Source organism: Pseudophryne corroboree, chromosome 3 (assembly GCF_028390025.1).
Source record: "Pseudophryne corroboree isolate aPseCor3 chromosome 3, aPseCor3.hap2, whole genome shotgun sequence".
Taxonomy (NCBI): domain Eukaryota; kingdom Metazoa; phylum Chordata; class Amphibia; order Anura; family Myobatrachidae; genus Pseudophryne; species Pseudophryne corroboree.
The window spans coordinates 179209056-179231257 of NC_086446.1; the positions used below are offsets into that span (position 1 = coordinate 179209056).

The following is a 22202-nucleotide window of genomic DNA, read 5'->3' on the forward strand; positions in this document are numbered from 1 at the left end:
TAATTTGGCAACCTATAAATGCTATGTTGAGATAATCGACCCTGTATTTAGAAGGTATTTCTTTCCTATTTCTAGGATTTTCATAATGTAAGTAAATTAGCATTTATTTGCTAGTAGATGATTCCCGTGAATATCCGAACATGACATGATTGGTATTTTATGTATTTTAGTACAAGTAGTTTCCCAGATGTAGAATACTGCCATCTTGTCAGACACTTTGCTAATTCTGTTCAGTTTATTACATTGTCTTCAGTTATAAAATTAGTGAAGGGTTGCTATTAGACATGAGTGCTTCAGATTCACTCTGTTCTTTTCACCAAACTAGCGCAAGTTCGGATTTTCTAATTGACTATCCAAAACACATGAGCCGAATAGCCATTGAGATGCTGTTTTGAAATTCGAACATAGAGTAATTCCAAAAACATTCATCTGTAGTTACTATATACAGTCTCCAGAACAAATTCATGTTCATATGTTGTCCTTAGGCTAGGTATGTAAAAATATACAATATCATTAGCAGCGCTGATGTGTGAATGATACTATATAGAGATGGATAGGATGAAGATATTCAAACATTTAATAAAAACAATTCATGCAGCAATAATTAAAAACAACAATTTCAACGACTTAAGCTGTCTATTTTGAAAGTGTCCGTTCCTTTAGAAAGTTACTGGACTACAATTGGGTGTAGGAATCCATCTCCAACCTCCATCTCAAGGAACTTTGCATGGGACTTTTCCTCCAGTGACGCCTGTGCGTTAAAGTAAAAAATTGGACTGTGCTATCAGCCCTTAAATACAGATACCTACACCCAATTGTAGTCCAGTAACTTTCTAAAGGAATGGACACTTTCAGATAGACAGCTTAAGTTGATGAAATTGTTGTTTTTAATTTTTGCTACATGAATTGTTTTTATTAAATATCTTCATCCTATCCATTTCTATATAGTATCATTCACACATCAGCACTGCTATTGATAGTGTGTGTGTGTGTATATATATATATATATATATATATATATATATATATATATACACACACACACACACACACACACACACACACACACACACACACACACAGTGTGTGTGTATATATATATACATACATACATTGGTAAACAAATTGGAGAGCGCAAATGAGTAATAAAAAGTATATAGTTTTACTTATAAAAACTGTTTACATACATTTCAGTTTAAAACAAACGGCATGTGTGGAATACTGCAACTCAGCCACTGCATCCGTACTGCAGACTTCTCTCAGGGCCCGCTCTGGTTACGGTCACTGACGTCACAACGTCCAAGCCACGCCCTACGCGTTTCGTCCAATCAGGGACGTCCCTGATTGGATGAAACGCGTAGGGCGTGGCTTGGACGTTGTGACGTCAGTGACCGTAACCAGAGCGGGCCCTGAGAGAAGTCTGCAGTACGGATGCAGTGGCTGAGTTGCAGTATTCCACACATGCCGTTTGTTTTAAACTGAAATGTATGTAAACAGTTTTTATAAGTAAAACTATATACTTTTTATTACTCATTTGCGCTCTCCAATTTGTTTACCAGTTTCTACTTTACTCCGGTGGCACGGAGGGGATTGAAGCGCAATTGGTCATTAATCTGGATTTCCAAGGATTATAGCGCAAAGGACTGATTTCTGTGTATGTGTGTATATATATATATATATATATATATATATATATATATATATATATATATATATATATATATATATATATATATATATAATACTATTTGTTTCATACAGGATTGACTAGTCCTGTGTTTTTAGCAGCAGCATTAGAACAGCGACCCAGCTTTCGCCCGATCAATAACCTTGGAGACTATGCTAAATAATTTGATTTGTGACACTTGCATTTCTGTATGTGATGGAGTCTGTCTGTACACGAAGTGCAACTGTGTAGTGGACGTGGCCATTTCCTGTTGTGCTCCGTATACAGACTCCATTGCACACAGATATACAAGTGTTGCATATCGTATTAATCCGTGAAGTCTCCTGGTGCGTTCTAGTCACACAATATTGCGGCTAAGACTCATTTTCAGGTGAAAAGACACCCTACACACTAGGGGGTAAATTTACTAAGATGGGAGTTATATTTAAGATGGGATGTTGTCCATAGCAACCAATCAGATTCTACTTCTCATTTATCTAGCACCTTCTAGAAGATAATACCTGGAATCTGATTGGTTGCTATGGGCAACATCCCATCTTAAATAGAACTCCCATCTTAGTAAATTTACCCCTAGGAGTCAAACAGGACCAGGCAGCTCACTCGCAGCAGACATCACATATCATACTGAGGCTAGGTGTATGAGGACACATCTGTATTTTATTTTATATTGTCTCAATTGTGTTGTCATTTTTGTATGTGTTTGGTTTAACCAAAGGCTCCAGAGCTGTTTGAAAACAAGCCGTACACCTCAACTGTGGATTACTGGAGTTTTGGTACCATGGTTTTCGAGTGCATATCTGGCTTCAGACCATTCCTACATAACATGCAGCCGTTCACCTGGTAAGTACTCTGCCATGGCCTTGTATCGTTCTATGCTGCAAGTAACCTCTCTCTCCACAATTGTGAGCTCTACTCTGATGGCCTTAACTGTTCTGCTGCCTGGGGGTAATGTTTTTACTGATAAAAACTATGGGGAAGATTTATCACATCTTTGAGAGAGAGATAAAGTACAAACCAATCAGCTCCTAACTGTCATTTCTCAAACACAGCCCATAAAATGACAGACACAAGCTGATTGGTTGATACTTTATATCTCTCCATGCTTTAATACATCTCCCCTATGTATTTTAATAGGGGTATATTCAATTAGAGTCGGAAACTGCCGTCTTGTCCGAAAGACGGTAGTTTCCGACTGGAATAGGTCACAAGGGGTTCTGACCTAGTCAATCAAGACTCATTTTTTCCGACTTGTCGGGAAGCTGACGGAAAGCGTGTGGATTGGCGGAATAGCCGCCGATCCACGTGCTGCTGTCTGAAACGGGGCCAAATCCGACAGGTTTTGGTCCCATTTATGACTGTCAATCCAACTTTTGAAAAAGTCGGATTGACACTGTCGTGACCGGGCCAAACCTGTTGGGTTTGGCCCGGCAGCTATTGAGAGCTGATGGGAGAAGACGGGGGAGAGCAGGAACCCAGCGGCTACAGCAGCGTAGTAGGAGTATGGGGCACCATTGGATTAAAGTCGGATTGAGATTGTGAAGAACTGCCAAATCCGAATAGGTCCTGTTGGATCCATTCCGACAAATGCATGTCAGAATGGATCAGACTTTTTTTTTTTTTTATGTGTTTATTTGGTTTTTCACAACAAAGAGAGCTTAAATACAGGTATAATACACATAGCTACATCCGTGTTAAGGTAAAAGTAAAGGCCATAGACCATAAAGAAACCTTAAAACCAAAGATACAAATATACCTGTATAGAAAATGCACACTACAAATAGAATACTACATATAAAGCATCCAGAGAAGAAAAAAGGGAGCAAAGGGGGACTAAACTACAAAGGAGAGAAAGGGTTAGGGAGGGGAGGGACATAGGAAGCGAAATCAATATGAGTGGCAAATGTAAGCATAAAATTCCGTGTCGGACATAAAATATTACCCTCATAAAAAATGTGGAATATAAACACAGAGCAATATTCATAATTTACTTATCCATTAAGGTTCGTTAGCAATACGGCGTAACATAAACCATTTAGTTGAGTCAAATAAAGACCATATATGCTGCTGGTGAGAAAGGTCTAAAGATTCTATAAATGGGCCCCATTTTTTATAGAAGCGCAGAACATTAAACTCAACATTAGGCATAGTGGACTGGCGCTCTAAATATAAGGTGTGAGTAAGGCGTGTACGTAGCGTGTCAAGTCTAGGAGGGGCTTTGACAATCCAGTTGGTAAGAATCCATTTTCTCTGACGTCCTAGTGGATGCTGGGGACTCCGTAAGGACCAGGGGGAATAGCGGCTCCGCAGGAGACTGGGCACAAAAGTAAAGCTTTAGGACTACCTGGTGTGCACTGGCTCCACCCCTATGACCCTCCTCCAAGCCTCAGTTAGATTTTTGTGCCCGAACGAGAAGGGTGCACACTAGGTGGCTCTCCTGAGCTGCTTAGTGAAAAGTTTAGTTTTAGGTTTTTTATGTTCAGTGAGACCTGCTGGCAACAGGCTCACTGCATCGAGGGACTAAGGGGAGAAGAAGCGAACTCACCTGCGTGCAGAGTGGATTGGGCTTCTTAGGCTACTGGACATTAGCTCCAGAGGGACCGATCACAGGCCCAGCCATGGATAGGTCCCAGAGCCGCGCCGCCGGCCCCCTTACAGAGCCAGAAGACAGAAGAGGTCCGGAAAATCGTCGGCAGAAGACGTCCTGTCTTCAACAAGGTAGCGCACAGCACTGCAGCTGTGCGCCATTGCTCTCAGCACACTTCACACTCCGGTCACTGAGGGTGCAGGACGCTGGGGGGGGGGGCGCCCTGAGACGCAATAAAAACACCTTGGATGGCAAAAAATGCATCACATATAGCTCCTGGGCTATATGGATGAATTTAACCCCTGCCAGAATACACAGAAAAACGGGAGATAAGGCCGCCGAGAAGGGGGTGGAGCCTATCTCCTCAGCACACTGGCGCCATTTTCCCTCACAGCTCCGTTGGAGGGAAGCTCCCTGGCTCTCCCCTGCAGTCACTACACTACAGAAAGGGTTAAAAAAGAGAGGGGGGCACTAATTACGCGCAGTATTAAAAATACAGCAGCTATAAGGGGAAAAACACTTATATAAGGTTATCCCTGTGTATATATATATATATATATATATATAGCGCTCTGGTGTGTGCTGGCAAACTCTCCCTCTGTCTCCCCAAAGGGCTAGTGGGGTCCTGTCCTCTATCAGAGCATTCCCTGTGTGTGTGCTGTGTGTCGGTACGTTTGTGTCGACATGTATGAGGAGAAAAATGATGTGGAGACGGAGCAGATTGCCTGTAATAGTGATGTCACCCCCTAGGGGGTCGACACCTGAGTGGATGAACTGTTGGAAGGAATTACGTGACAGTGTCAGCTCTGTATAAAAGACAGTGGTTGACATGAGACAGCCGGCTACTCAGCTTGTGCCTGTCCAGACGTCTCATAGGCCGTCAGGGGCTCTAAAGCGCCCGTTACCTCAGATGGCAGATATAGACGCCGACACGGATACTGACTCCAGTGTCGACGGTGAAGAGACAAATGTGACTTCCAGTAGGGCCACACGTTACATGATTGAGGCAATGAAAAATGTTTTACACATTTCTGATAATACGAGTACCACCAAAAAGGGGTATTATGTTCGGTGAGGAAAAACTACCTGTAGTTTTCCTGAATCTGAGAAATTAAATGAGGTGTGTGATGATGCGTGGGTTTCCCCCGATAACAACTGATAATTTCTAAAATGTTATTGGCATTATATCCTTTCCCGCCAGAGGTTAGGGTGCGTTGGGAAACACCCCCTAGGGTGGGTAAAGCGCTCACACGCTTGTAAGAACAAGGGCTCTACCCTCTCCTGAGATGGCCGCCCTTAAGGATCCTGCTGATAGAAAGCAGGAGGGTATCCTAAAATGTATTTACACACATACTGGTGTTATACTGCGACCAGCAATCGCCTCAGCCTGGATGTGCAGTGCTGGGTTGGCGTGGTCGGATTCCCTGACTGAAAATATTGATACCCTAGATAGGGACAGTATATTATTGCCTATAGAGCATTTAAAAGATGCATTTCTATATATGCGTGATGCACAGCGGAATATTTGCCGACTGGCATCAAGTGTAAGTGCGTTGTCCATTTCTGCCAGAAGAGGGTTATGGACACGACAGTGGTCAGGTGATGCGGATTCCAAACGGCATTTGGAAGTATTGCCTTATAAAGGGGAGGAGTTATTTGGGGTTCAGACCTGGTGGCCACGGCAACAGCTGGGAAATCCACGTTTGTACCCCAGGTCGCCTCTCAACATAAGAAGACGCCGTATTATCAGGCGCAGTCCTTTCGTTCCCAGAAGGGCAAAAGGTTCCTCATTTCTGCCCCGTGACAGAGGGAGAGGAAAAAGGCTGCAGAAATCAGCCAGTTCCCAGGAACAGAAGCCCTCTCCCGCCTCTGCCAAGCCCTCAGCATGACGCTGGGGCTTTACAAGCAGACTCGGGCACGGTGGGGGCCCGTCTCAATGAATTTCAGCGCGCAGTGGGCTCACTCGCAAGTAGACCCCTGGATCCTTCAGGTGATATCTCAGGGGTACAAATTGGAATTCGAGACGTCTCCCCCTCGCCGTTTTCCTAAAGTCTGCTTTACCGACGTCTCCCTCTGACAGGGAGGCAGTTTTGGAAGCCATTCACAAGCTGTATTCCCAGCAGGTGATAATCAAGGTACCCCTCCGGCAACAGGGAACGGGGTATTATTCCACACTGTTGTGGTACCGAAGCCGGACGGCTCGGTGAGACCGATTTCTAAATCTCAAATCTTTGAACACTTACATACGGAGGTCAAATTCAAGATGGAGTCACTCAGAGCAGTGATTGCGAACCTGGAAGAAGGGGACTACATGATGTCTCGGGACATCAAGGATGCTTACCTTCATGTCCCGATTTACCCTTCTCACCAAGGGTACCTCGGGTTTGTGGTACAGAACTGTCACTATCCGTTTCAGACGCTGCCGTTTGGATGGTCCACGGCACCCCGGGTCTTTACCAAGGTAACGGCCGAAATGATGATACTCTTTCGAAGGAAGGGAATTTTTAGTTATCCCTTGGACGATCTCCTGATAAGGGTAAGATCCAGAGAACAGTTGGAGGTCGGTGTAGCACTATCTCAGGTAGTGTTGCGGCAGCACGGTTGGATTCTCAATATTCCAAAATCGCAGCTGGTTCCGACGACTCGTCTTCTGTTCCTAGGGATGATCCTGGACACAGTCCAGAAAAAGGTGTTTCTCCCGGAGGAGAAAGCCAGGGAGTTATCCGAGCTAGTCAGGAACCTCCTAAAACCGAGCCAAGTCTCAGTGCATCAATGCACAAGGGTTCTGGGAAAAATGGTGGCTTCCTACGAAGCAATCCCATTCGGCAGATTCCACGCAAGAACTTTCCAGTGGGACCTGCTGGACAAATGGTCCGGGTCGCATCTTCAGATGCATCAGCGGATAACCCTGTCACCAAGGACAAGGGTGTCCCTCCTGTGGTGGTTGCAGAGTGCTCATCTTCTAGAGGGCCGCAGATTCGGCATTCAGGACTGGGTCCTGGTGACCACGGATGCCAGCCTGCAAGGCTGGGGAGCAGTCACACAGGGAAGGAATTTCCAGGGCTTATGGTCAAGCCTGGAGACATCACTAAACATAAATATCCTGAAGCTAAGGGCCATTTACAATGCTCTAAGCTTAGCAAGACCTCTGCTTCAAGGTCAGCCGGTGTTGATCCAGTCGGACAACATCACGGCAGTCACCCACGTAAACAGACATGGTGGCACAAGAAGCAGGAGGTCAATGGCAGAAGCTGCAAGGATTCTTCACTGGGCGGAAAATCATGTGATGGCACTGTCAGCAGTGTTCATTCCGGGAATGGACAACTGGGAAGCAGACTTCCTCAGCAGACAGACGCTCTGGTAACACCGTGGGTGTACCGGTCAGTGTATGTGTTCCATCCTCTGCCTCTCATACACAAGGTACTGAGAATTATAAGATGGAGAGGAGTAAGTACTATATTCGTGGCTCCGGATTGGCCAAGAAGGACTTGGTAACCGGAACTTCAAGAGATGCTCACGGAGGATCCGTGGCCTCTACCTCTAAGAAGGGACCTGCTCCAGCAAGGACCCTGTCTGTTCCAAGACTTACCGCGGCTGCGTTTGACGGCATGGCGGTTGAACGCCGGATCCTGAAGGAAAAAGGCATTCCGGATGAAGTCATCCCTATCCTGATCAAAGCCAGGAAGGATGTAACCGCAAAACATTATCACCGCATTTGGCGAAAATATGTTGCGTGGTGCGAGGCCATTAAGGCCCGACGGAGGAATTTCAACTGGGTCGATTCCTACATTTCCTGCAAACAGGAGTGTCTATGGGCCTGAAATTGGGGTCCATTAAGGTTCAAATTTCGGCCCTGTCAATTTTCTTCCAAAAAGAACTAGCTTCAGTCCCTGAAGTTCAGACGTTTGTAAAAGGGGTACTGTATATACAGCCTCCTTTTGTGCCTCCAGTGGCACCTTGGGATCTCAATGTAGTTTTTGGGTTCCAAAAGTCACATTGGTTTGAACCACTTAAAGCTGTGGAGTTAAAATATCTCACATGGAAGGTGGTCATGCTGTTGGCCCTGGCCTGGGCCAGGCGCGTGTCAGAATTGGCGGCTTTATCCTGTAAAAGTCCTTATCTGATTTTCCATTCGGACAGGGCGGAATTGAGGACTCGTCCTCAGTTTCTCCCTAAGGTGGTTTCAGCGTTTCACCTGAACCAACCTATGGTGGTGCCTGCGGCTACTAGGGACTTGGAGGACTCCAAGTTGCTAGACGTTGTCAGGGCCCTGAAAATATATGTTTCCAGGACGGCTGGAGTCAGAAAATCTGACTCGCTGTTTATCCTGTATGCACCCAACAAGCTGGGTGCTCCTGTTTCTAAGCAGACTATTGCTCGTTGGATTTGTAGTACAATTCAGCTTGCACTTTCTGTGGCAGGCCTGCCACAGCCAAAAATCTGTAAATGCCCTCTCCACAAGGGAGGTGGGCTCATCTTGGGCGGCTGCCCGAGGGGTCTCGGCTTTACAACTTTGCCGAGCAGCTACTTGGTCAGGGGCAAATACGTTTGTAAAATTCTACAAATTTGATACCCTGGCTGAGGAGGACCTGGAGTTTTCTCATTTGGTGCTGCAGAGTCATCCGCATTCTCCCGCCCGTTTGGGAGCTTTGGTATAATCCCCATGGTCCTTACGGAGTCCCCAGCATCCACTAGGACGTCAGAGAAAATAAGAATTTACTTACCGATAATTCTATTTCTCGTAGTCCGTAGTGGATGCTGGGCGCCCATCCCAAGTGCGGATTGTCTGCAATACTGGTACATAGTTATTGTTACCAAAAATCGGGTTATTGCTGTAGTGAGCCATCTTTTCTAGAGGCTCCTCTGTTATCATGCTGTTAACTGGGTTTAGATCACAAGTTATACGGTGTGATTGGTGTGGCTGGTATGAGTCTTACCCGGGATTCAAAATCCTTCCTTATTGTGTACGCTCGTCCGGGCACAGTATCCTAACTGAGGCTTGGAGGAGGGTCATAGGGGGAGGAGCCAGTGCACACCAGGTAGTCCTCAAGCTTTACTTTTGTGCCCAGTCTCCTGCGGAGCCGCTATTCCCCCTGGTCCTTACGGAGTCCCCAGCATCCACTACGGACTACGAGAAATAGAATTATCGGTAAGTAAATTCTTATTTTTTTTCTCAATGTAAGAATCGCATACAGTAATGGAATAAGGTGTTTTTTATGTGGCGGAATGTTCCAGTCAGTGAAAATTAGGCCAAGCATGGCTTTGCAATTCAGCTTTAATTTAAGTTGAAATGTGGAATTGATAAACAATAATATCTTGAACCAAAACTTCTCTATCTTAGGCCAGTTCCAAAAACAGTGCATAAACAAAGCATTAGAAGCCCCGCATTTCTGGCAATTCCCAGATTCTGAAGGGACCATATGTTTTCGTTGACCTGGCGTAATGTAAATTCTATGTGTAAATTTAACATGCGTTTCCTGGAGTTGTCGCGTGGAGTGCCCGAAAGATATTATCAAAATTACCAGTTAATTCCGCATGAGAAGTAGGAGAATAATAATTCTTTTCCCAACTCCTGACTGTCGAAGCCCAGAGTTTCATTTCAAATCCAGCCAAAATATCCCAATAAATGTAAGATGTTTTGTGAGATGAAAGCTTAACTAATTCAATAATATGTGTAAGAGGGTCAAAGTCTAGAGATGGGTCATATGAGGACGGTAAGGATAATATATAATGTCGTAATTGAAGATACATAAAAAAATCTGGACGTGGAATTTGGTATTTAGTACTTAAGTCAGAAAAATACATCAATACACCCCCCCCCCCAGTATCAAATACATATTTGATTAACGCAATACCTTTATGCTGCCAATGAGAAAACCGTACATTGTCTAAAGCTGCTTGAAAACAGGGATTACCACAAAATGGTATAAATTTGGAGTGAGACGGATTTCTTTTGAGTGATTTGTTGACAGACCACCACGCCAAATAGGTATCCCAAAAAAGAGGGTTAGCGCGGACAGAAGAAGGGAGGTTAGGTTTAGGCGTGTGAAGTAAAGCACGAAGATCAAACGGATCGCAAAGTGTCTGTTCTATTGCATAATTAGAGTAAGAAGACTGGGAGAGCAACCAATCAAATACGTATCGAAATGCTACAGCTTTAGTAAAAGCAGAAATATCAGGTACAGCCAAACCACCATATCCATTTGAGTTTAGACAGAGCGACCCGTGGTTTTTTGCCCGACCAAAGGAACTTGCCAAAAAAAATTCACAGTAACTGAGGTCTTGCTTTGTCAGGACATATGGTAACATCTGGAGAGGATAAGAAATTTTGGGAAAAATAATACTTTTTAGAACTGCAACTCTCCACATAAGAGATAAGGGGAGGGGTGCCCAAGTATTTAATTGAATAGCTATATTTTGCAAAATAGGAGTAAAATTAAAGGCATAAATCTTAGATAGAGAGGGTGGGAAAAAATATGCCTGAGTATTTCAATCTGGACGTAGCATGTTTAAATATAGAGAGGACAGAAGAATAAGATGAGGCAAGAAGAGTCATTGCAGAAGAGGTTAGTGGAAGGAGCTCAGATTTATAATTATCATAATTCTCAAAATTAATCCTAAATCCTGAAAATCGGCCAAATGAATTGAGTGAAGAATGGTCGGAATGGAGACTAGGGGATTAGAAAGAAACAATAACATGTCATCTGCAAACATCGCTACTTTAAGGGAATGATGGGCAATACAAATACCTTGAAAATCAGGGAGGTTACGGAGAGCAATTGCTAAGGGCTCAATGGCCAATGCAAATAAAAGTGAGGAAAGCGGACAGCCTTGTCTAGTGCCTCTGCCTAAGGGAACAGGGGCTGACAGGTATCCGTTACACATAATACGAGATTGGGAGTCAGTATACAATATACGTAAAATGGAGATTAGTTGATCAGGAAAATTAAATTTATTAAGGGTAGTTAATAAATGTTCCCAAGAAACCATATCAAACGCTTTCTCCACATCAAGCGATAACAAGAAAGCAGCGTCAAGGTTTAAAGAAGAACCTAACCAGTGAGATGCCGCAATCACCTTGCGGATATTGGTTGAAGAATGTCTGCCCACTATAAAGCCTGTCTGGTCCGAATGGATGATCCCCGGCAGCAGCTATTTGATCCTATCTGCTAAAAGCTTAGTAAACAATTTATAGTCTGCATTGAGTAGGGATATGGGTCTGTAAGAACCAGGTAAGCAGGGATTCCTGCCCGGCTTTGGCAACAAACGAATAATAGCATCATTAAAATATTTAGGCATAATCAGGGTTTTAAGTAATGCGTTAACGAAAGAGACTAACGGGTCTATAATCTTTGGGAGAAGTATTTTATAATATTCTCCCGAAAATCCATCTGGACCAGGGGACTTCACAGGTTTAAGATGTTTTACAGCAGCCTCAATTTCCTGGGGTGTTAACGGAGCACATATGGCAGCCTGTACGTCATTTGATATAGAAGGGGTGTCGATAGAATTCCAAAAGGAAGTCTCTTCCGATACATCCCTGATGGGCTGGGCATATATATATTTATAAAAATCTTGAAATAACGAAGCCATGTCTCTACCTGTAGAGACAAACGTGCCATCAGGGCGTTGGATAAAGTGAATAAGGGATGGAGGAGTTGAAGCTTTTACTAAATTAGAAAGTATACTGCCTATTTTGTTACCAAACCTATAAAACTTGTGATCTCTATAAAACTTTATAGAGGTGAGCAGACCATAAAAATTTTTATGTTGAGCCAAAATAAAACCAGCCTTAGCAGTAGGGGTCGGGGTAGTCTTATAGGTTTGGTAAGCTGCAGTTAACTGAGCTTGTAGTAACTTATAGGAGGCAGCACGTTCTTTTTTAGATTGCGAGACATATTGAATGATACACCCTCTAATCACCGTCAGAAAAGGATAGGATCCGACTCAAATACGGAGGCATTACCAAGTCTGAACTCCTCCCAGAAGAAGTCAAGCTTATTGCGAAAGCCCAAAGAAGAAGCAAAGTAAGAAGGAAAGCGCCAGAGTTTGTAAGAGCCCACATCTAAAGAGGAAGAAAAAGAAACCCAGATAAGCGAGTGGTCCGAATGAAACATCGGCTCAATACATGCATCAATAATATTAGAAAATATGGAATCCGACAAAAGGATATAATCAGTGCGAGAAAGTGTGCCATGAGCTGCAGAGAGGCATGAAAAATCTCGATCAATAGGATGTAGGGCTCTCCATGCATCTGTGAGCATTAATTGTTGAGAAACAAAAGGAATACCTATCTTTGGGGGCGCTCTCCTAGGGGCAGAAGAATTAGAATCCATGTACGGGGAAGAAACGATATTAAAATCACCCCCCAAAAATAAAAAAATTAGACATATTGGGAGCCAATTTACTTACTATCATGCGGAAAAATGTGGATCAGACTTTAATTGAATATACGCCATAGAGTGACACCTATATTAATCCATTAAAAACTGAAATTATTTCAGAGCACTTATACAGTATGGATATATTGTGGTAACATTGAAGACCATCTGACCATTTTATATAGATATTCTAATGTTGATTTTAACAATATCCTTATCTTCATCTTGGTGGGATCTTCTCTGTTCTACTTTAGAAACGTAAAACCTCTTTAATAATAGCAAAACGTTACTAGGTGGTGTGAAGGTAGATGGGGGGGAAAAAATGTTTTGTTTGAACTGCTAAATGCTGGAAGTATATTTTTGTATGTGTTATAGATAATAAAATGCTAATCCTACGTTAGGGAGATACTTTATTCTGTAAAAGTTTCAAATCTTTTATCAATAGAAATATATCTCTGCAGTATATGTGCTCTCTTCCGAGTAGAAGTCTTCCTGCCAACAGGATTTGCGTGCATCTTACATATCCCACTGATGTGTTTTGTTTGGGGGTTTTTTGCTCTAAAATTGTTGGAACACTGATGTCAAGGAAGAATGCAACATATGTTTTGCTTATGATATGCAGGGAAGTACAATGTGCTAGTAAGGATATGAAATTGACTGTTGTCAGTAAAGAGTTTGACCGGAGAAAATACACATACTCGCTATGCAGCTCCTCTCTCATGATGTTGTGGTCCCTTGTTGGTGTTTTTGCCATAATAGCAGGTATCTCCCAATTTGCTAACATGATGTGTTTTCTTCTTCCTCCTTTTACAATAGGCATGAGAAAATTAAAAAGAAGGATCCTAAGCACATATATGCTTATGAGGAGATGTCAGGGGAAATTCGATTCAGCACACATTTGCCACAGCCCAATAACCTGTGCAGGTATGTTACTGCTAGAGAACAGGCCTGGAACGTGACTGTTTGGAAGTATAAGGTAGAACTAAGGATACATTCAGTCCAAGATTTGGATTAGCTGGCCCTAAACAGTAAATGTGTTTAATAATATTCCATTGTGGCGTTAACATTAGAATATAGCTGATGAATTTCTGGGGTGTTTTTGGTTTTCGTATACAATAGATTTGTTTCCATAAATTGAAATTACCTATATGGTTTTGGTTGCTTCTCCTTATTCTTAATATAATATGCAACTTAGGGGTATGTTAGTATATTAGTTATTCTGTGTAGTGTTTTGTCCAATCCTAAAATATAGTTTTTGCGGATTCTTGGATAAATGGGTTTTATTCCAGGTGTTGACCTTTTATTGACATAATGGGGGTTCAATTATCTGCAATGTTCCATCTTATCATCGTACACTAATATTACGTGGGTTATTGGGAAGGGAAAGCTTTGAACTCTGAGATAAAAGCTAACGCTAGCAAAGTATGGGCCAGGCTGTCTGTCCTATAGTTAACCAGCATGTGCCTGGTCGAACATTGCGCTCACAAGTCGATGCAAAAGATAGCCTACCATCATGCAGTCTGACTCCGTGTACAAACAAATATATATATATATATATATATATATATATATATATATATATATATATATATATATATATATATATATATATATATATATATATATATATATTCCTGATGTTTACCCAAAAGGGTCAGACACAAGGAGACCAGCACACCACCAAGTAGCAAAAATGATAAAAAAACATTTAATATGTTAGCAGCATTATCAGGCCTTTTGAAAAAAATCGCTTTATACTCATCAGTATTCACTGAAAAGAGTCCATAAATCAGACAGCCATCCCAACGGCCCGTTTCGGTTATCACACCTTCATCATGGGGTCAGCTACAGCATAATGCTCAAACATAGGTCCTTATAAAGCTACACAATCAATGTGAATAAACTACACCTGCTTAATCCAATTACCAAGTGATAAAAAACACCTCCCAAACAATGCAGGCGAACCAGCCTGGCGGATGTTGACTGTCGTGACCACGCGACATCACTTCCGGCATAGCGGCACCATCGGTAGTGCCTTGCAAATTTGTCTCGGCGCTCGGGTTCCGCTTTTGGCGGATGTCGACAGTCGCGGTGACGCGACGTCACTTCCGGCACGGCGGAACCAGCGAAGTGGTTTTGGGAACTTTGTCCTGTATCTTTGGTTCCACTTTGGTTCGCCTGCATTGTTTGGGATTACTGATAAGTATAAAGCGATTTTTTTCAAAAGGCCTGATAATGCTGCTAACATATTAAATGTTTTTTTTCATCTTTGCTACTTGGTGGTGTGCTGGTCTCCTTGTGTCTGACCCTTTTGGGTAAACATCAGGAACTAATGTATTATTAAGAATTGACACGGCACCCCTGGAACTTGATTAAGTGTGTGCGCTTCATTTCTGGAAGATATATATATATATATATATATATATATATATATATATATATATATATATATATATATATATATATATATATATATATATATATATATATATTCATTCCACACAGGTGGACGGGGGACTCACAATTAAATAACACATACAACATGTTAAATCGTACAAAATGTTCATAGTTTAATAGTTGGATAATCAGTTGCACCAACTCGCCCTTAATCGACGTTTCGACCCCATAACTGGGTCTTTTTCAAGATAGGCAAATTCGGTGAAAGTTCAAAATAGCCTTTTACAGATGTACACATGATAACATCGGTAGAGATTCCAGCAACTATGCCTTTGCGGATAAATGCATGTAAGCTTCTTATAATGTTGTTCACGGATTACTCGCCTATATACAGGCAATCATTCCAGTGTGGATGCATCCAGGTTGGCCACTTAATAAGTTCCACAGCACATCAAAAAACGATCAACAAACCGTATTCACACAGTCAAAGGACACCTGGCTCTAGAGCAGGCTTTCCCAACCACGGTCCTCAAGGCACACCAACAGTGCAGGTTTTAGTGATATCCAGGCTGCAGCACAGATGGTTAAATCAGAATAAGTGAGCTACTAATTAGATCACCTGTGCTGAAGCCTGGATATCACTAATACATGCACTGTTAATGTGCCTTGAGGACCGTGGTTGGGAAAGCCTGCTCTAGAGCCACAGACAATTAGAAACAATTACATACACCTGTTCATTCTAATCAAGCTGCAAGTGATGTGATCCCATGGTCCAATCCCGGACCAGGGTACTTCCCACCTCTCCGGCGCCATGGCAACAAGATACAAGTCTGGACAATGTGTGTGCTTAAGTATAAACTGTCAGCTGATGGGGCATGAGTATATAATTGTTTCTAATTGTCTTTGTGTATATAAGTGTGGTGTTTGGTGATGGTTAGTTATACTGCTGGCTTTCCCTGACGAAGGTGCTGCTGCACCGAAACAGCTGTTGGAGTTGCCAATATGTGGGGTTACCATTGTGAATTGAACTGCTAAGTATACGATTTGTACTACCTTATGCACGGTGCACTTTAAAATGAGAATTCAGTAAATTGTTTATTGCTACACAAGGTGTGCTGGCTTTTGTGGATCTTTGTCACAACGTTTGGATGTTAATATTTGACCGAGCACCCTGACAAAACGATTGAAGGGGTGTGCGTTCCAAATTTATATATTTTATATATATATATATATATATATACACACACACACACACACACACACACACACACACACACACACACACACACACTAAAATAAAAATTATATATATATATATATATATATATATATATATATAATTTTTTTTATTTTATTTTATTTTTTTTAACTGAGTCGCCAAACATTTGTAAACTTTTTTTTTTTTTTTTTAGATCCCCTATGAAATACAAGGAATAAGTATATAGGGACGGATGTAATGTAGTTGGCCCTAGAAGCAGGTTCCCGGCCGAGCTTGTAAGTTTTTTTAAAAATGGCCATCATGTACATGGCAAAACCATGCCTTGTAAATGATTACCGCTTTAAAAAAAAACGTTAAAGGACGATCAATCCCCCCCCCCCCCCTTCCCTCCCTACCTCCAGGAGTGCAGTGACTGCGGAGCCGGGAGAGGCACTAGGCCTCTCTGCAGGTTGCGGCCTGCCTCCCCCATACAGCCCGGGACCTACATTTTCGGGCCCACTTGCTGGAGGCTCTGTTGAATCCCTCCGGCCCGCCTGACCCCCTCCGGGACCCAGCAACATCCGGACCAACTACCGCTGCACTCACCGCCAGTGGAGCGACTCGCTTCTGCCCAATTTGGTCCCTCGCGGCAGCCGCGGCTCTCCCCGCTCCCTGGACGGGATGGGCGCCCGCCGTCTTGTTTCCGGAAGCCTCCTCCGCTACCTCCTCTCCCGGCGCCGCACCTCGGGTGGTGCTGCCGGGGACGGACGGCCCTGTCTCTGGGGAGACCCGGAGAGTGTGCCCCGACTCCCACCCACGGCGATCCGCAATGGGACCTGGTGAAGCCTGCAGCCTGGACCGAGGGTGACGGCTGAGGGGAGGTAAGCTTCACAGCAACAAGCTGGTGCCCTCAGCGCTCCCCAGTTGCTGCTTCCCGATCTACTTTGCTCACCCCAGCCAGCAGACACCACTGAGTGGTGCTGCATCAGACCACCCAGGCAGACCAGGGACACCAGAATCCCCCTGCCTTTGCCACATACTGCTCTGGATTAGGAGTTGTATTGCACTCTGGCTCCAGATCCACGTCTGCACCCTGGCCTTGATTTCCACCCCAGTCTCCCACATGTTCTACTGCCTCCCCAATCCCTATAGCTGATCCCAGGTGGTGCACGGGGAACACCAGTAGAGCTCTAGCAGATCAAGGCACACCCGCCCCTGGAGGCCGTTGCTTCCTCTCCAGCTAATCGGAGGCTCCCGTGAGTGCGACGGACAGCCCACGCTCCCTGACCCCTACCTCACGTACATCTGGACCTCCAACACCCGGTAAAGCCGTGCGTGCTTTACAGCTCCACACCAGCTACCTGGCGGAGAGCATCCCCACACACACCAATGCTCGAGAACCCCGCAACTGTTTGAGACGGCTACCAGTCCTCATGTTCCACTGATCACACCATAACTCAGCCCTCCAGTGGATCTTTCTCCAGCTGTTCGGTAGCTTTACTTCATTAACCTACTCCAGTGCTTTGTTTAATCCTCCCTCATTCAAACTCATCTGCCGAGGTACAACCATGTCTAAATCCAACCCGAATACCATAAGACGTGCGGGTACAGATATTACCCAACATTTCACTAAAACCGACAAGAGCGACAAGCCCTCCCTACCCTCAGGCCCTCCCTCTCATAGCCTATCCTCATCCGATAGAGACGACCCGTTCTGTCGACCAAAGAGGATATCAGGGCCTTGCAATCGCTCATGATGGACTTCAAAGAATCGCTGGAATCCAAATTGGACAGAGCGGTCACCTCAATTAGATCGTCTTCCAGAACCTCTAAATTGGAATCCAGACAAGATGTTCTACAAAAGGATCACATAGAAACTGTCAGGGATATAGATCACCATATCCAGGATATATCGGAGCTGCGTGCCAAAAACGAGGATCTGGAAAAATTGCGAGAGGAGAAACAATCTCCGAATCCGCAACATCCCAGAGTCCATTCTTCCAGCGGCTCTCGAAGCATACCTACAGAGGCTGTTCTCCTCCTTAGTGCCAAGTATGAACCCGCGGGATTTGCCCTTGGAAAGAGCTAGACCTCGTGATGGCGATCCCCCTAGGGACGTCATCATGCGCTTTCTCAGCTTCAAAGACAAAGAGTTGGTTCTCCTCCCGACCCGGGGCAAGCCACACATAATGTTTGAAGACTCTAAGCTGCAGTTCTTTCAAGATTTGGCCCCCTCTACCATACTTAAAAGAAGAGAACTCAGGGACTTAACCTCCGCACTCCACACACGCGGGATCCACTAATGCTGGGGATTCCCCTTTAAACTTCTGGTCGACTACAACAGTAAAACGATCGTCATCAAAGATACGAGAGAAGGAGGAGACTTCCTGTCACACTTGGAGGACTCCGACCCGCCAGTCGGGCAGAATTCTGACTCCCGTCCGCCCTGACCACTTTTACACCAGCAGTTACGTGGACACTCTTCTCGTTAAACTGCCCTAGTACCCATGTTGACTTTTACCTATCTCAGTTTATCATCCTGGTTGCTCCGTATGCCTACTGTATATTACTTGCCCTCACTTTTCTCAGCCTACCTTGCTAAGCCCACCACTCAAAGCCCCGCGGCTATATCTATTTTATTAGGTCTGCCCACGTGGCACTTGCTACCACACATCGGCTGCTAATGCATACTTTATAATTGTGTATGGGCGCCAGGATGTTTAGTTTAAAAATTTCTAGTATTTTTGTTTCTATTACCACGGTATTGCCATTACTGCAATCAATGTTTGGTTCTATATATCACTCCCCTGTTAAATGTTCTTCACACACTGGTTCATACGCCTCACAGCCTCTACTGTAAATTTCACATAGACCACCACTGGAGGGACGTGTTCCCCCCCACTACCTTTACTTACCACACAAGCTCACACTATTGCTTTCTAGTGCCTCGACCCTCCTCTCCACCCTCCACTCTCTCTACCCGACGCTCCTCCACTTCGGATCCTTTGATCCTACTTCCTGTGCCTGTTCCTTCTCGCTGGTCGTAAGGAACCCCTGCATAGACTCCAACACTGTTCCAGACATCGACCTGGATAAATCTTCTGGTCAGTCCCGCCCGCAGCGCGACTCGTCCTCACATTCCTTAAACAAACATATATCCATGAATCTGGCCTCTTCGATGTATGGCGGGCCCTCAGCCCAACTGCTAGAGACTTATACCTTCTTCTCGATCCCACACCAATCCTACTCTCGAATCGATCTTCTTTTCTTTTCTTTTTTGTGGCACACAGGCCTCCAAACACGTAACGGACTCCTCTATTATTACCAACCCTTGGTCAGACCATTCCATCATCACTGCCACCTTTGACATTCTTGACACCCTGACAACTCGCCCCAATTGGCGATTAAACGAGACACTTCTGAAAATCCCTAAATTCCAGGAAAAAATCAATTTAGCCATCACTGACTATTTCTCATTAAATATCACTGATTCTTCTTGCACCCCATTAATCTGGGAAGACTCGTAAAGCCGTCATCAGAGGGCACATTATTAGCTATGCGTCACACAGGAACAGGGATCGCAAGCAAAAAATATCGTCCCTCACAGTTGAGGTCCACACCTTAGAAACCCTACATAAACAACGACCCTCACGGTCTCTATATTCACAACTCACATCTACCAGGGCTACATTAAACGCTTTACTAACCGAAAAAACTGAGCACTCACTCCGCTGGCTGAAACAAAAATTCTATGAGAAAAGCAACAAAGCCGATTCGCTACTGGCCAGCAGATTGAGAGCTCGGAAGGCGCGCACTGCTATCCCGGCTATTAAAGACTAGAATTGCTCTCTTCAGTATAACCCAAAGACTATTAACTCTCTCTTTCAGACTTCTTATAAGCGACTCTATAATTTGCCCGACACCTTACCCTCTTTGGACCCGACTCTGACTACTTAACGTCCTCCGATCTGCCCCGTATCGACCCAAATACCTCTTCGGACCTAGATGGACCTATTACCCCCGAAGAAATAATCCTCGCTATCAAAAGCCAGAAACCATCTAAGGCCCCAGGTCCGGATGGCTATCCGATGTCTTATTATAAGACTTTTCAACCCGCACTACTACCTCACCTCACGACAGTATTTAATCTTATTCTAGATGGGTCTCCCTTCCACCCCCACACTACTACGGCTGTCATTACGGTGCTTCCAAAACCCAATAAAGATCCCCAGCTTCTTTCTAACTACCGGCCCATATCACTTCTGAACTCTGATCTGAAAATCTTTGCCAAAGTACTGGCTAATAGACTTAATCCTATTCTTCCCTCGCTCATACATTCCGATCAGGTGGGCTTCGTCACCTCCAGACAGGCACTTGACAATACTAGGCGTGTTGTGGATATCATTCACCACATTAATCTTCACAAGATCCCGTCCCTGACTCTTGCCCTGGACGCAGAGAAGGCCTTCGACCGGGTCTCATGGCCCTTCATGCAGCAGTCTTTACAATGTTTTGGCCTTCAGGGTAAATTTCTTCAGGCCATAAAGGCGTTATACCAGATTCCATCAGCATCTGTTCATACCAACGGCCTACTATCGGACCCTTTCAAAATTTCAAACGGAACCCGCCAGGGGTGCCCACTATCCCCCCTCATCTTAGCACTTGTCATTGAACCCCTCGCAAACCGCATTCAGGCCAATCCTGACATCTCTGGAGTCTGTGTCAACCAAATCCAATACACCATCTCCTTCTTCGCCGATGATATCCTTCTGACTCTGACAAACCCGACTATTTCCCTCCCGAACCTCTTCCGAGAACTATCCATATATGGCAACCTCTCGGGATACAAAATTAACCAGACAAAATCTGAAGCCCTCTCCTTACACATTCCCAAACTAATTAAGTCTCAATTACAAAAGAATTTTAACTTTTCCTGGCGCAGACACTCCCTCAGGTATCTAGGGGTCTCCATCACGAAATCCTACAGTTCTCTTTACAGGGCTAATTATCCCCCACTCATCACATCAATCCTTAATGATATCCACCAATGGGAATCTTACTTTCTCTCTTGGGTAGGGCGCTTTAACGCTATAAAAATGAATGCCCTCCCCAAACTTCTGTACTTGTTCCAGACGCTTCCAATTCCGATCCCCTCCCAGACTCTTAATACTCTCCAATCTTCCTTGTGCAAATTCATTTGGAGCCATAAAAAGCCTAGAATCCGGCGGGATATCTTAGCTAAACACTCTCGGAACAGCGGCCCTGGCCTTCCCATTTTTCAACGTTATTATGATGCGACCAGGTTGAGCCAAATGGTTGCCTGGCATGCCCCAAAGCATACTAAAAGATGGGTTGACCTGGAGAGTGATCTTTCGGGAGTCCCATCGATCTCATACCTGCCTTGGCTCCCTGGAAAACAACGCTCCCCACACCACTGCATCTCACCCACAATAGAATTGACACTTACACACTGGCGAAACCTGAACAAAAAGTTAAAATTGTCTACCCACCCCTCCCCCTTTGACTCCCATCTGGAGCAACCCAGCATTTCCCCCGGGGCTTTCTCGAGGAATGGCCCACCCTTGGATCTTGGCAGGTGTTACTAGAATCCACCATTTCACAGGGACGCACTCCATTAAATCATTCTCCAACTTACAAACTACATACGATCTACCCCACTCTCTATTTTATCAATATCTACAAATCCGCCACTTCCTTTCTTCTCTACATTTACCATTCCCCCTATCAGTCCCCTCACCTTTGGAGAGACTCTGCATTTATAACTGTACTGATAGGGGCACTATCTCTCTTCTCTACAAAGCCACCATCAATCCTGAACCTCCCCCTCTCGAACCACACGAGCTAGCGTGGGAAGCGGATTTAGGGTGTCACCTCGGGAAGGAAGGTTGGGACACAGTCTGCACTACGATCTCACACTGCTCCATCAGCGTGTCC

The 22202-nt window shown here is 44.3% G+C and overlaps 1 protein-coding gene across 1 annotated transcript in view; it reads left to right on the forward strand.

The window, feature by feature from the left end:
- The window catches only part of CHUK (component of inhibitor of nuclear factor kappa B kinase complex), a 100994-nt gene that overhangs the window by 58640 nt on the left and 20152 nt on the right, over positions 1–22202 (forward strand). The window contains exons 7-8 of the mRNA XM_063958644.1: positions 2403–2527; positions 13469–13576. Coding sequence (XP_063814714.1) covers positions 2403–2527; positions 13469–13576 — 233 coding nt within the window. The remainder of the gene's footprint in view (positions 1–2402; positions 2528–13468; positions 13577–22202) is intronic.